Source organism: Marmota marmota, unplaced genomic scaffold (assembly GCF_001458135.2).
Source record: "Marmota marmota marmota unplaced genomic scaffold, marMar, whole genome shotgun sequence".
Classification (NCBI taxonomy): Eukaryota; Metazoa; Chordata; class Mammalia; order Rodentia; family Sciuridae; genus Marmota; species Marmota marmota.
The window spans coordinates 15351617-15365661 of NW_025999900.1; the positions used below are offsets into that span (position 1 = coordinate 15351617).

Consider the following 14045-nt stretch of genomic DNA (forward strand, 5'->3'; position numbering starts at 1 on the left):
CACAGGGAGAATTTCTGTCTTTGTATTATCTTAGTAGATGCCCATAATGCACACTGTAATCTAACTTAATGCTTATTCAATATAAAAAATAATTTTCTTTTCAATACTTTGTGGAGAGGATTCTCTGGGTCGGTGATATTATTTTCAATTTTCCCCAGCGCTGCGTTTCTATCACTCTGTAAGGACAATATGTCTTTCCCCTCGCCACATGAACAGTTTCTTATTCTTCCAAAGAAAACACCCAAAACATCTTAGAAGATATACTGAGATTTTCAAAGAAATATTATATCAAGATATGACCTATCTTATCAAGATAAAAATAAGGGGGTGAATGAAGCATGTGTCAAATGGGAAACTTCATTTACCATTTCTACAGGAAAACAGAGATGAGTTCCGCTGTACATTCCGAGAGGGCTTCTTTGGTTTATACACCCCATGTGTGATGAACATTTTATGTAATTCTGGATTGATTCCATCAGGAACCATTCGTGGACTTCCTTGGTAAAAATGAAGGACATGTCTACTATCTGAAATAGCTTTATAAATATTTCTTTTGTTGGACTGACTCTGGTTGTAAGTCTGAAAAAAGAAAAAATATAAAATGTCAAATCACATTATTTCTATTATAACCACTCAGCCAAAATAAGCAATTGTTCTATTAGTTGGGGCTTATTATAAACATTAAACTAAATCCTGATTCACTTAAATGTGTAAAGAATAAAATTTCTATTGCCCCAAATTTTAAAATATAGCAGAATAATCATTGATGAGGTGTTAATTTCCAGAATATACAAAGAACTCAAAAAGCTTAACACCATAAAAACAAATAACCCAACCAATAAATGGGGAAAGGAACTAAACAGACACTTCACAGAAGAAGAAATACAATCGATCAACAAATATATGGAAAAATGTTCAATATCTCTAGCAATTAGAGAAACTCAAATTAAAACTACACTGAGATTTCACCTCACTCCAGTCAGAATGGCAATTATCAACAATACAAGTAACGTTTGGGCCCAGTGGCATAAGCCTGTAATACCAGCATCTCGGAGGCTGAGGTAGGAAGATGGTAAGTTCAAAGCCAGTCTCAGCAACTTAGTAGGACCCTGTCTCAAAACATAAAAACGGCTGGGAACTAGCTCAGTGGTTAAGTGCCTCTGGGTTCAATCATGGTACCACACTCCACTCCACACCCACCTCCCCTACAAAAAAAAAAAAAAGAATACAAGTAACAATAAATGTTGGTGAGGATGTAGAAAAAAAGATATATTCATACATTGTAGATGGGAATGCAAATTGGTACAACCACAATGGAAAGTATGGAGATTAATTAAAAAACTAGGAATGGAACTACCATTTGACCCAGTTATACCACTCCTCAGTATATACTCAAAGGAGTTAAAATCAGCATACTACAGTAACGCAGCCACATCAATGTTTATAGCAGCTCAATTCACAACAGCTAAGCCCACTCAGGTGCCTTAAACAGATGAATGTTATATAATTTATATATATAAAACATTACTCAGCCATAAAGAATAATGACGACCTTGGGGCTTGGGATGTGGCATGCGTGAGGCATTGGGTTCGATCCTCAGCACCACATAAAAAAAATAAAATAAAGATATTGTAAAAAAAAAAAAAAAGGAAGAATGACCTAATGATATTTGATGGTAAACTGAAAGATCTGGAGACTACCATTCTAAATGAAATAAGCCAATCTCCCAAAACCAAAGGTCAAAAGGTCCCTCTGATATGCAAATGCTAACACACAACAAGGGGGAGGGAGTGAATAGAAATTCATTGTATTATACAAAAGGGAATGAAGGGAAGGGAACACCAAAAAAAAGTTTGTTAACACTTTAGCCCTTTTTATGTTTTATTTTGAGATAGGGTCCTGCTAAGTTGTTTAGGGCCTCACCAAGTTGTTGAGGCTGGCTTTGAATTTGCCATCTTCCTGCATTAGCCTCAACTGGGATTATTAGGAATAGGAAAGGCAGTGGAATGAATCTGACATCACTTTCCTATGAATATACCAGTGAATCTCAATATCACCTATCTCCACAAGACTGGGATACTAAATAGAATAAGATATACTCCATGTTTGCACAATACGTCAAAATAGACTCTACTGTTATGTATAACTAAAAAGGACACATTTTAAAAAAGAATCCTTGATGAAAATCATTTCAAAAGCTATTATTACAGCCTAGTGTGTGGACCATGCCTGTAATCCCAGCAGCTTGGGAGGCTGAGGCAGGAGGATTGCAAGTTCAAAGCCAGCCTCAACAATTTAGTGAGACCCTAAGTAACTTCGTGAGACCCTGTCTCAAAACAAAAATTAAAAGGGCTGGGGATATGGATCAGTGGTTAAGCATCCCTGTGTTCAACACCTGGCACACACCTCCCCCGAAAAAAAGCTGTTATTATAAAAGCCTATCTTAGCAACAATCTTACACAAAGGAAATCTATTTTTTGTTTGTTTGTTTGTTTTTGAATAAGGCAGATAATTACAAAAAAAAATGTAAGGTCACATAAGTGTAAGGTGACACAATTAAAACTCAGTTCCATTTGTTAATAATATCTAACCTTTTACAAGCTACCAAACATTTCATTTATAAGGGTCATTTTAAAGATAAACTGAATGTTATAAACAAAGGTGTTATAATCACAAGGAAAGTTTAAGGGAAAAGAATTAATTGTTTAGGCTGATTTTAAAGAAAATATAAAACACTTCAATTCAATTTTTATCTGGGTACAGAAACACACACGTGTAATCCCAGCGACTCAGGAGGCTGAGACAAGAATAGCAAGTATGAGGCCACTCTCAACAACGTAGTGAGACTCAATTTGGGGAAAAAAAGGGGGGGGGAGCTAGAAATGTAGCTAAGTGGTAAAGTACCCCTGGTTAAATCTCCAGTACTAAAATAATTAAATAAAATAAAATCATATTTAAAAAACTATCATAACTGAGAATATCTTTAATAGGAAACTAAATACTTGACATTGAACTTGCCCCAATAAAATGAAAGTTTGTTAACACTTTAGTGTAAGAAATGGAAGATATCATATATAACATTTAGGAAATTCTATCCAACATTATAGCAAAGTATGAATATAACTCAAGTTCTTTATCACTTAGAATACACGTCAACAAATTTTGATAAAAGGCCAGGATTTGCAGATCATACATACTGTCTCTGGTGCATATTCTTTGGTATTTATTTTATCAAAAACCATTCTCCATTTTTTTAAGTTTAAAAAAAAGAACTAAGATAAACAAATTCAAACAAATCTTAGAAATACAGGGAAATAGTAAAACATAGTAGTATATCCTGGTTATTACATCTAGCTGTCTCTGAATTAATGCTGAAATACTAAAATGTGGGAGGCTGGCTGGTTTGTTCTGCAGTACTGAGGATTGAACCCAAGGCTCCTCCACAGCCCCAGTACTTTTGATTTTGAGACAGGGTCTTGCTAAGTTGCCCAGGCTGGCCTCAAAGGCCCTGGGTTCAATCCCCAGCACCACACACACAAAAAAAATGGGAAACTGAATCTAGTTAGAAATTCTTATTATAAGAAAAGAACATTTCAAACCCAACACAAAGGGAAAAAAATAAACTACAATTACCTACAGATTATTTGGACCTAGAATGCTAAATTATTGGCAGTAGTCTTTCGACTGTATTTATCAAATTTCTAATGTCAAATCATGTTTTTATATGTCTACTTACACGTTCCTCTCGTCCTTCAGCAAGAATAACAACAATCCTGCCTTGACGTTTACGGCCAGTTCTACCCATTCGTTGTATAAGACGAATTGGGCTCTTCTGGGCATCAAAACATATTATAAGATCAACTTCTCCTATATCCAAACCTTCTTCACCAACACAGGTAGAAACCAATGTGTTGTAACCACCATCACGAAACCGCTTCACTACCTAAAATAAAAATGACTTAAAACTGCTAGATACAAATGAAAGAGAATTGTAGATCAAGGCATATTGTTCTCACTCATTACAAAATGGTGAATTCAGATTAAAAATCAACTTTAATGATATCACAGAACATGAAAAAATGCATAAAATGGCAATCTAAGCAAAAGAAATTTTCATAAAATGGAAAGAGCAGTCCCAATTATGATTCTATAAGGAATTGTCAATAATTTTAAGTTTCTCACTCAAGGAGAAGATTCTGACTTTATTTTTTTTTAAACATTTATTTTTTAGGTATAAATGGACACAACACAATGCCTTTATTTTTATGTGGTGCTGAGGATCGAACCCAGGTCCCACCCGTGCTAGGCAAGCACTCCACCGCTGAGCCACAATCCCAGCCCCCTGATTTTATTTTTTAGCATCACTAAAAGGGGCATAGGAGAAGTAAATAGCCTACAGATATTACCCCTACTTCTTACAACTTAGACCTAAATGTATGATTAGGTAAATTAAGAACGCTTTATTACTCCCAGAATTCATATCATACCTTTTCATAATGTCATTTCAGGTTTTCTCTCTGATTATTTTATGAAACCACAATAGTATAAGAATGAATTAATGAAAAAATCAGCAAAGCTTTTTGAAAAACTTTCTAGACTTATAAGCTTAGTCTCAACTGTGTGAGCCCCAGTTTTTCCATACATATCAACACCACCGCTGGCAGGTTTGTATATGGGGGAGTAATAATGGTGGTAATTAAAAGAGAAATGCAACATCAAAAGCTGAATTGGCTGATGATAGTTACTATAATGAAGGGCATACTATGTACCAAGTACTAAACTTGAGCACTAGATACTGTTCCCAACAATCCTATGAGGTAGATATCATCAACCCATTTTATTAAAGAAACTGAAGATCTGAAAGGTAAGATTAAGATGTTTGTCTAAACTCTCCTAAGTACTTATTAGCATTTGAATTTAGATATCTGACTCCAAAAATTTATTATTTTAATCCTTAAAAATAACCACCTGAAAAGTGAGGTAATAAAATATAAACATAAAGTTATCAGGTTAATTCCTCTTATAAACCTTTACAGTATCATTGATCAAATGATTTTCCTTCAATATGGAAAACCGCAGTACAGGGAGAACTAATTATCAGAACTGGAATCTGTAATGGATTAAGATAAGGGAAGATTTGGATTAAGACAAGGGAAGATTTAATATTATGTGTATCTAACATAGTAACACAGGTGTCCTTTTTTACCAGAGAAGGGAAAAAATGGGCCACAGTGCAAGAGGTAGAAAAATGAAAGTGTTTAATATAGTCAATAGATTAATAAAGGATGTTAACGGTCAAAATTTAAAGTGTTACTTATTTGCCTAGGATTGATCTGTCATTGAATATTCACTTCTGTGAACTTTTCCCATGCATTCAAGACATATATTCAATTGTATATTCAACATCACTACTGGATATTTAAAACAATGCTACTCAAAGTGTGGTCAATGATCTGTTTATACTGTGCCAGCCTGTGAACTATTTATTACTGGTTGGCAACAAGTACAAAAATTGAAAGTAATGGTTTAGAAATTTGACAGAATAAGTTTTATATTTGCTGACTCTAACGAAAAAAAGTAAAACAGACTAGAGCTTTGGTTTTCATCAGTTTTACTTATCTAGCAATTCATTTTTATTACATTCTTCAAAAGTATCAGTTTGTGAAGCAAGTGGAAGGAAATAAAGTGGTCATTATCAGTTTTGGAAAAACATTAATCTAACAGGCCTGACACAATTAACATATCCAAAACTAAGCTCCAGATACTCTCTCCAAAACCTGTTTTTACTGCACTCTATCCATCTAAGTTGATAGTTATCTCAGCTGCTCAGACAAAAAAAATCTGGAATCATCTTAGGAGTTACACTTAATGTTCCTTTATCTCACATACTATTCTAATTTGTGGATAAATATTATCAGTTTGACTTCTGAAATATACCTCAATTATTTCTCACAAGCTTTCCTACTACGACTCTAGTTCAAGCCATCATATCTTCAGTTTGAATAGTAGTAAGCCTCAACTGTTCTCCCCGTGTCTACCAAGGTGATTCTTTCAAAATATAAATAAAATCATGAACTTCCTCTGCTCCAAACCCTCCAATGATTTCTTCTCATCTCATTTAGGGTAAAAACAGAAATCATTAAAATGGAAATGACCGGGCTGGGGATACAGCTCAGTTGGTAGAATGCTGGCCTTGCACGCACAAGATCCTAGGTTCAAACCCCAGCACCACAAAAAGATAAATAAATAAATAAAATGGAAATGACCAACAGAGCCCTAAAGGATCTGCTTCTACTGTTCCTCCTTGACCTAATCAGTTTCTAAATAAATGGATAATTTAATCACAACTATTTGCATAAAAGCCCATTTCAGAATAAAATGGCTGTAATGAAAGTAATTATATAAAGAAATAATAAGAAGAGCTGTTACCTTGGCCTACATAAAAAGATTATTGATATAAATAAACAAATCCTAACTCACTCAAATTGAACTCAGTGGCACTTGACTACTGAGCCACATCTTTAGCCCTATTTTGTATTTTATTACAGAGAGGGTCTCACTGAGTTGCTTAGTGCCTCGCTAAATTGCTGAGCCTGGCTTTGAACTTGCAATCCTCCTGCCTCCACCTCCCAAGCCCCTGGGATTACAGGTGTGCACCACCGCACTCGGCCCAGTTAAGTTTCTTACAGGGCCTAACAAGATCAGGAAATAGTGACTTCAGGTAATATTGACACCGGCAAAGACCAGATTGGATATTTCCAACAGACACTGTATTTCAAATATTGAAAATGCTTGACCCCCCCAAGGCAAAAAATTTGACTTTATTTTTCATTTATATATAACTGTTAAAATTAGCAATAATCACTAGATGTCTACATCCTTTAAATTACTTATAATCTGATGTTACAACAGGTAAAGGTGTTGTTTTCTTCAGACTGAAGAAATTTCCACACCATATTCAGTAAGCATAAATGGCTTCTTGAGAGTACAGTGCAGACAAGTCTAACAGTATTTAAAATAAGAGGAATTCCTCAACTACTACTGTAAAAAATCAAGAAAGGAGCTGTTGAAATGAACTGCACATTAAAGACACACCTATTTATAAGTAACTATTGATATATGGACTAAAAATAGCTAATCTGCAAAAACCTACAGATTTATAAAAACCGATAGTCTAAAATCCCCCTCAAAATGTCACAGCACTTCTTAAATTTATGACTTCTTATTCAGAGCACTGGGCTACCTCATATATATTATGGTTTCCTCTAACCATACGTTTAAAATAAGATTTTTAGGGCAGGGGTTGTAGCTCAGTGGTAAAGCACATGCCTAGAATGTGGGAGGCACTGGATTCGATTCTGAGAACCATATAAATAAATAAAATAAGGTCCATGGACAACTAAAAAAAAATAAATTAAAAAAAAAATCCTTCTTTAAAAAAAGATTTTTAAGTAACTGATGAAAGAGATAAGCTCATTATTGGTTTAGAAGAAATTATTAAAGTCACTTAAATAGTAAACATTTACTAAGAACTCTACAATAAGATATCACTTAATGCTTACAACAACGCTGTGAAGTATATTTAAAAATAAGTAAAAAAAACTTGTAAGTGGTAGAATTCCAACCTAGATTGTATGGACCTAGTATAATATATTAACTATTATACTTTAGGTTATGAAAAATAATAAAGCTTTCAAAACCACTAAAACACTACCTGATCTTTCAAAATAAGATAATCTTTATTCACATACTTACTATAAAATTATTTTCAGTAGTCAATTGCCAGTACGTTAAAATAAAAATAACCTTAAGTATAAAGATAATCAATTTTATTTTTATTTCATCACCTCCAAAAATACTTACCTCCAGTTGCTCCTTCTGAGTAAAACCTTTCATGCTTTTCCCTGAAGCATGGCCAACAAAAGTCATTACCCTAATAACTGGCTGATGCTGTAAAAACATTTCTGCAATTTCTTGAACACTATCTCGAAATGAAGAGAAGATCATAACTCTGGTCTCACCAAATTTCTTTTCGGAGGTGTTTTGAGCTATATAACAGAAAATATTTCAATTAAAAGTTTCTGAAAAACATTTAGATAAGAACTAGTCAAAATACAAGTCTGAAACTATATACTAATAAACAATAATTCTTTTTAAAAAATATTTAACTATATTTTAACTATTCTTTACTATATTTTCTAGTAATTTTTAATAAGGCTGGCGCCCTATTTCTCATTGGCTGTCACAGTACTAAATAAATCACACAAGAATTATCAGAATCACTTTTGACCAGCCCTTCTGTTTACTAAAGACTAATTTAATATAGGCCATGCATCCCAAAATCTGCTATACTTGAAATTCCTAAACATAAATGCAGAATATACTCTACAGTCAATTCCAAAGCTGTTCCCAATGTATCTACGCTTGGGAGACAGTAAATAACCTAATGAGAACATGATTTTTGTGGCTGAGCCACTTCCTTTCTGGGTGATTGTAAATAAAGGTATTAAATTTCTTTGAGGTTTAGTTTCTTCTTATTTAAAAAGGATTGATGATTAACAGGAAGTAAAAAATAGTTTTTTGCACGTAATAATTGATTCATAATTACAACTTGAGTGGATGTTTTGGTGATTATTTCTTTTTGTCCAATAAAGGCTATTTTTTTTTTTTCCGGTGGCAGAGAGTATGCTGGGGATTGAACCCAGAGGCATATTACTACTGAGCCACATCCCCAAACCTTTTTATTTTTATTTTGAGACATGGTCTCATTAAGTTGCTTAAGTTCTCACTAAATTGCTGGGGCTGAACTTGAACTTGTGAGGCAAGCACTCTACCAACTGAGCTATATCCCCAGCCCTTGAACTTGAACTTGTGATCCTCCTGCCTCAGCCTCGTAAACTGCTGGGATTACACCGCACACAGCTTATTATTATTTCTTTTGTTTATGAATTTGGTTAGGAATTTTACAATTCTTTTTTTTTTTTTTTTTTGTGGTGGGGAGTTACACTCTGAAGTATATTTAAAAATAAGTAAAAAAAACTTGTAAGTGGTAGGGATTGAACTCAGGGGCACTAAACCACTGAGCCACATCTCCAGCCCTATTTTGTACTTTCTTTAGAGACAGGGTCTCATTAAGTTGCTTAGCACTTTGCTTTTGCTGAGGCTGGCTTTGAACTCTTGATCCTCCTGCCTCAGCCTCCCAAGCTGCTGGGAATCCAGGTGTGTGCCACACATCTGGCCCTTTTTTCTTTTTTATGACTTATATTAACTATCAGATGTGTGCCAAAGACTACAGTACGCATATTTTATATTAACTAATTTAATCTTCACTACAACCCTAAAGACTAATCTAATGCATATAAATTATAGTACTTAAGCAACAAGCAAGTTCACAATCCATACAAGCAATAAACACAATAAGCAAAAAGTAGGACTTGCAGGAAGCAGCTCTAACAAGTAAAATTATTCTAGACAAACCTCCTTTGAATTGTCATTGCATCAAGCCTTTGTATCTGTTAACTCCTGATACACTGCTACTTTCACCACGAAGCCTATCTCTGACTTACTGGAGCTTGCCTTTCTACCCTCATTTCAATGAAGCTCCTTGTACCAAAGCTATCCACAACTTTCATATTGCCAAATTCAATGAATACTTTTCAGTTCATTTTACCACATTTCTCAGCAAAATTGAACATTATTCACGCTTTCCTACTAATATAGTCTCTTCCCTCAGCTTCTATCATACTTCACTTGGTTTCCTCATCAAGATCCTTGGTAGCTTTCTTTCTCTGAACTCTAAATGCTGTTATTCTTCAGGACACCATTCTGGACCCTCTTCTGTCTCCAAACTATCTTCCTGGTGATCACATCCATTCCTGAAACTTTAAATATTATCTTTATGCTGATGACTCCAAAATTTATTCATATATATGCAAATACATAAAAATAGCCCAGACCATTCTTCTGAAATCCAGATTTATTTGTCCAGTGCTTACTTGACATTTCTACTTGGATGACTCAGAACCATCTTAACATGTTTGCTCTTTCCTCTCTATGTTGTTCTTGTATTTTTTAATTAACAAGTGAAAATACATTTATGATATACACTTTATATACATATGTATATATACATACACACATACATTTTTGAACGGTTAAATCAAGCTAATAAACATATGTGCTACCTTACATATGTATCCTTGCTGTTCTTTGCTGCTAGTGATGGTTTCAAAAACCATAAACAGCAATAGATTAAAAAACCAAGTTTTGAGTTGGCCTACCAGCCATGCATGCATGATCTAGCCTTTGCTACCTCTCACCTATACCACTCTCATCCTCATTCACACCACTATAGCCACATTGGTCTGCTTACTAGTCCTTAATCATCATACCAAGCACCCTACTGCCTCAAGATCTTTGAATCTGCTATACTCTGCCTGGAATGATCCTCCCCCAGAAATTCTGAAGGTTTGTTCCACTATCACTCTAGAGGCAGGTCTTCTCTAGTCGCCCTATAAAATAACTCTCATCCATGATGTTCCCTCTCTTTCTCTCTCTCCTTTCCTACTTCACATTTCCCTGCCACTATATTATACAAAGTTTCATTGCCTTCTTCCCCTGTGTTGCACCAAACTGAATTTTTTTGTAGATTAATTAACATTCCCACTATTTCCCTTACTCCCACCCTTCCAAACTTTCTCAGAGCTTTTAATATTCATTATCCAGAATAATTAAAAATCCACCTTCTTCAAGAAAAGTTAGTACAACTTCAAATTTAGTTTTAGTTCTTTCAAAACTTTCCTTGAACCATAAATTATTACCTACCATTCCATGATCTGAAGTGTTCAACTACAACTTCTTCTAATTTCTTTAACTTTGGATGACTATAGAAAAACTTTTTATCTTTATCTCCTGTGGAAAAAAAATCAAACATTCTCTTAGTATTTTTCCATATTAATTATTCTAATGTATATGAAGATATCCTTTTCAAATTACATGCTAAAATTTTCCTTTTTTTTTTTTTTTAGTGGTACCAGAGATTGAACCCAGAGCATCAAGCATGCTATCTAAGTTCTGTACTGCTGAGCTACATCCTCATTTTAAACAGTAAGTAGCATCTACATAGCACATAAGCATATCAGAAGAAAATATTGGAATTTTTATGAAACTTATATTCTAAAAGAGAATCCAAATTGAAAAAGGGGAAAGAGTACATATTTAGTCAAACTCTAAATCAATTTTTGGCAGTTCTGAGAATTTCACTATTAGTAACCACTACTAATATCTATTACGTATACGGCTGACTACATTAATTCTAACAGAATAAAATCTTTAAACCTGTTGTTACATAAATACAAATAGACGTTTACATCAACGGAGCAAAATTTCAAAATTAATTTTAAATATATATTTATTAATTTATAAACTAATTTTAAACATACATATATATATATATATATATATATATATATATGAATGATTACTGGTTTTTTATACTGAGACATGGTCTTGCTGTGTTACATAAGCTGGGCTAATGCAATTCTCATGCCTCAGCTTCTCAAGTAGCTGGGACTACAGGCATGTACCACCACTCCTGGTAAACCAATATATAATTTTTGTTTTAAATCAGACCTTTTTGGATAGCAGAAACGTCACTTGCTGAAGTATCACACATATGTGCAAATATGCTCTCTAGATGATTATAGAGTTTCATGAAGTCCTCATTTCGACTAAGCTCATTTTTGGCCCGTGTCATTCCTTTAAAATTTAGAAAAAAATTTACAAATAAACTTAATAGCAATCTAGTCAGATTTATTATTTATTAAAAAATTAAACTTCAACATTGAATGAAAATTTTAAAACAATGATCTCATCAAATTTATTTATTTATTTTAAATATTTATTTTTTAGTTGTAGTTGGACATATATGTTTTTATTTTTTATTATTTATATGTGGTGCTGAGGATCGAACCCAGGGCCTCGCACGTGCCAGGCGAACACTTTACTGCTGAGCCACAACCCCCAGCCCCAACCTTATCAAATTTAAACATGAAAGTCAGCAACTTTTGGGCTGGGGATGTGGCTCAAGCGGTAACGCACTCGCCTGGCATGCATGCGGCCCGGGTTTGATCCTCAGCACCGCATGCAGGCAGGGATGTTGTGTCCGCCGAAAACTAAAAAAAATTAAAAATGAATATTGAAATTCTCTCTCTCTCTTTCTCTTTAAAAAAAAAAAAAGAAAAAGAAAGTCAGCAACTTTTTCCAATTCCATATTCACATATATATTAATAAATTACTTTCCTTTTTCAGTAATTTTCAAAAACAAATACAGCCATTTATTACATAACTAGCCCCCTGCTTTGAAGAATAAAGCATTTTTAAGACACTCCAATTGGTCAATTTGTCTTTAACCAAAATGACACGTGCATTATTTCTTTAAATAATTTCATATAATTTACCTTTTGTTCCATCCATAATTCCACAAAGGAAGAAATATAATGATCTCATTCCCATTTGCTGTAATAATTCATAACCGTGATATAAACTAATACAAATGGCAAACTCTCCCTCAATTATGCCTTGTTGTTTTCCCTATAAAAACAAGCACATATCACACTTAAACAAAGAAATGAAGATATATCCTCCATGCCTAAGTTATCAGGCCAACAGTCAGTATATCATTTATAATAAAATTTAAATGATCATAATAATTATTCCATGCTAGACTAACATTTACTGGTTCTATTAAACAGCAGTGTACAGAAAAGTATACTTTCCATATGAAATCTGAAGTTTCCATATAATATCTGCCCCCTTACTTTTGTCTTTAATTCAACTGAAAAGTTTACATTTTAAAGAAAAACAGAGAGAAAAACATTTATCATATTATTTCTCTTTATAGGTAAATTACTAGTCCTTTATAAATTCATGTCCTTTCTATTTATTTATTTATTTTTTAAATATTCTGTGCTGGGGTTGTACCCAGAGGTGTTCTACATCCCCAGTCCTTTTTATTTTTTTTATTTTGAAATCATCCCAATAAGTTGCTGAGGCCGGTCTTGAACTTGTGATTCTCCTGTCTCAGCCTCCCAAACTGATACTGAGACCCTTTCTCAAAATAAAATATAAAAGGGTCTGGGTATAGACCAATGATAAATCACCTCAGGGTTCAATCCCAGGACCAAAAAGTAATAATAATAACAAAGACAATTTATTAAGTACCTACAATATGCACTAAGCTGGATATATGAGATACAACAGAAATGGACATGTCAGTTCTGGACCTATCCTCATGAAAGTTATCAGCAAAAGGACAAATGTTTAATCAGACTGTTGAACACCAAGGCTTAATACCAGGTATACATGTCATAATATCTGACACAGAGCACTAAACACTGTTCTAAGTATATTACCCAAACAAAATAATTTAATATTTAGGAAGTAGGTACTATTGTTATACTCATTTTACAGAAAAGGAAAGCTCAAAAAGGTGATAAGTAGCAGAGTTAGTACTTAAATCCAGGAAATTTGGTCAATAGACCTTGTACTTCAATCAGTACTTATCCTTGTGGAAAAATGTAGCATACATTCCTTTCATGGGAGTGTGCAGCAGGTGTACTCACATAAGAGAGTTTTAAAAGAAGTCCACTAAGAATATATTTTAGTTATTTTACTTTATTCAGGATGAAAACTGTTTTACCTTACATTTTTAGAAATATTTAACATTAGTGACAGTCATTTTAAATGTTTCCAGGGCAGCAATAAAGCCTAAAATGTCACCCTAATTAACCTAAAAAAAGCAAATCCACCTTTCTATAAAACATAAACCCTTACCAATAAGATCAAGTTCAACAGTTATAAAAGTTTATTAAAGTTATTTAAAATTTCAATGAACTTTGAACTCCTAGCAAAAATTAAAACCTTTTTATTAAAGTTTTATATAACACACTAAAATTTCACAGAAAATGATCCTTTATTTTTTGATACTGGGGATTGAATCCAGGAGAACTTTTTTTTTTTTTTTTTTTTTTAAAGAAAGGAAGGA

At 33.5% G+C, this 14045-nt stretch overlaps 1 protein-coding gene across 2 annotated transcripts in view; it reads right to left on the reverse strand.

Moving 5' to 3' along the window:
• Fancm (FA complementation group M) overlaps window positions 1-14045 on the reverse strand; it is a 59987-nt gene that overhangs the window by 33630 nt on the left and 12312 nt on the right. For both annotated transcript variants that reach the window (XM_015491150.2, XM_048798625.1), the window contains 6 exons: window positions 12460-12592; window positions 11633-11758; window positions 10826-10912; window positions 7865-8049; window positions 3738-3944; window positions 366-579 (listed from right to left, as the gene is read on the reverse strand). In XM_015491150.2, the coding sequence (XP_015346636.1) occupies window positions 366-579; window positions 3738-3944; window positions 7865-8049; window positions 10826-10912; window positions 11633-11758; window positions 12460-12592 (952 nt within the window). The remainder of the gene's footprint in view (window positions 1-365; window positions 580-3737; window positions 3945-7864; window positions 8050-10825; window positions 10913-11632; window positions 11759-12459; window positions 12593-14045) is intronic.